The sequence below is a fragment of the Bidens hawaiensis genome, unplaced genomic scaffold (genome assembly GCF_021521415.1).
Source record: "Bidens hawaiensis isolate Kalapana, Puna unplaced genomic scaffold, B.hawaiensis_p1.1 tig00072611_1, whole genome shotgun sequence".
Lineage (NCBI taxonomy): Eukaryota > Viridiplantae > Streptophyta > Magnoliopsida > Asterales > Asteraceae > Bidens > Bidens hawaiensis.
The window spans coordinates 1-2,180 of NW_027502683.1; the positions used below are offsets into that span (position 1 = coordinate 1).

Here is a 2,180-nt window from a genome sequence, read left to right on the forward strand (position 1 = left end):
CGAACGCAAAGTGTACTTTACTGTATTGATTAGAGTCCCCTAGAGTGCAATTATAATTATTGAAGAAGCATATTAACCTTTAATCATTCTTTTCTTATTTTTAATCTTTAATGACAATTTTGACGAAAATACAATTACAAACGGAAGTTTACGAAATTAAAATTGCACCAACTATTCCTATTTGTTGACGAGATGTTTGCTCGGTATTTCATCCAATAGGAGCTCAATTTTGTGTTTTTTATTTGTTTTAATTACAGTACTCTAACGAACATGACAGAAGCCGACCGAATTCGCCGACCAAACATCACTTTTTGTTTGTTTTTAATTCTGGTACTGGTAACAAACGTGAAAGGAATCGGCTGAATCTCGTAGACTCACAACTTCAACGCTCCGGTTTTACCAACGCCCGAGGTTACCGACCGATTCCAACCCATTGATCCACCTCGATATTATCATTTTTTGGTTCATGTACTATAACAAAACTGTAACCGAAACGACCAAATTCATGCCGAGTTACCGTTTCAATGCCCGTCACTGACAACGCTCAGATTTACCAGCGTCCGGGTTAAACGTTGAATATTCTGGTTTTAGTTCCGGTATAATAACACACAAACCGATTCTAACAAATTCTCATCGACTTACCGACGCAACTCACGAGGTAAAACCCTACTTATTTATATTTTATAATACTTCAATGAATAGTTGTTATATCACATATTTTATTAAAATAAAAATATACATATATTTCAAAAGTTAGTTATATTAAGTGAAAGGATATAGTTGAAACAAACAGAAGCCCACACAAAACTTCAAGAGCAACTAACTAACACTTGCCCGATGGATGGATGGATTGCAGCAAGTAGGGCTTCCGGTGCTCGGAATTGTAGCAGCCGCCGCGGTCACATTCTACGTCGTTAGCTTCTCCGAGCTTCGAGAGGTATTAAATATTAATCTTCTATATTTATTCAGTTTTAAAACTGTTTAAACATGATTTTTTGTAATCAAATTTTCAGAAATCGTTGAACAGAGAATGGGACGATGACGATAACGGAGGGTTTAAATCGTCTTTAAGCTCAAGAGAAAGAAGAGCCAGAAGAAAAGCCCAAAAACAGAGTAATAATATTAATAAACCATAGATTTTCGAATCGAATTTGGAATTGTTTTCGTTGCTACTCGAATTCACGTCGTTTCGTAAGATGAATTTCTGCTTCGTAAATCTAAATTTTGATATAATCAAACTTTAAATCATGTTATTTGATCATTGATATGTATGATATCGTTTTAAAATTGTTGTTCTGCAACGTTATCGTTTATAATATTTGAATTAGTAGTTCTAGGGGTGTAAACGAGCCAAGCCCAAGCTCAACTATGCTCGAGCGCGGCTCATTAAGAGTTTTTTATACTAAAGCTCAAGCTCAGGTAATGAGTCCCTGGCTTGTTAATTATAATTAATTTATATACATTTTTAATTATTTTTATTAACTCTTTTTTGTATACAACGGGACATGAATAGTAATGTTATGGCCCTAATTTATAAATGTAATTTTAAACAACATAGTTTTGCTATTCAACAAGGGGCTAGCGGGGTGAAGCTTATTACTCGTTTGTCTTTCATTTTGATGTAAACACTACTCTTCTATGAAAGATAATTATTATAAATGAGCCTAAGCTCATATAGAGTTCATGTGAAGTGCATTAAACTAGCAAAACTCGGCTGTGCAGTGTGGATTTAATACATAGAGGTCCAAACGAGTTAGAACTTATAGAATACAAGGCTAGACCGCAGGCTCGATAAATAAATGGGCTTATTTGAGGCTCAGGCTCAGGCTCGGCTCGGCTCAAGCTCAATAAAGCTTAACTCGTTTTGAGCTTTTTATCGCCCCAATTTCGAGTAGCTCGATGGCAGCTCGGGGCTCGTCCTGCACCCCTTGGCTAGCATATTTTTAAAAGTAACCAAATATTTAAAAGTTAAAACGAACAATAAACTGGGTTACAAACTTCTAGCCTAATTGATTCATTAGATTAATCAACAATATAGCCCAATAAAGAAAAGACAGTTTTAAACTTGACCCAATAATAATAACTTTGGGCCTTTTTTGGTTTAAGTACGCCCAGTCGCCCACAGTCCAGTACTCCAGTGAACAGAGGTGCACAAAATACCCGACCCGGAACCAATTCCT

General features: G+C 35.9%; 1 protein-coding gene across 1 annotated transcript; it reads left to right on the forward strand.

The window, feature by feature from the left end:
• The first annotated feature begins 805 nt into the window (after positions 1-805).
• LOC143606031 (uncharacterized) lies at positions 806-1,244 on the forward strand. The gene is made up of 2 exons (XM_077081939.1): positions 806-937; positions 1,014-1,244. Exons 1-2 carry the CDS (start codon positions 842-844, stop codon positions 1,134-1,136), a joined length of 219 nt encoding a protein of 72 aa, XP_076938054.1. The 5' UTR covers positions 806-841; the 3' UTR covers positions 1,137-1,244.
• The last annotated feature ends 936 nt before the right edge of the window (positions 1,245-2,180 follow it).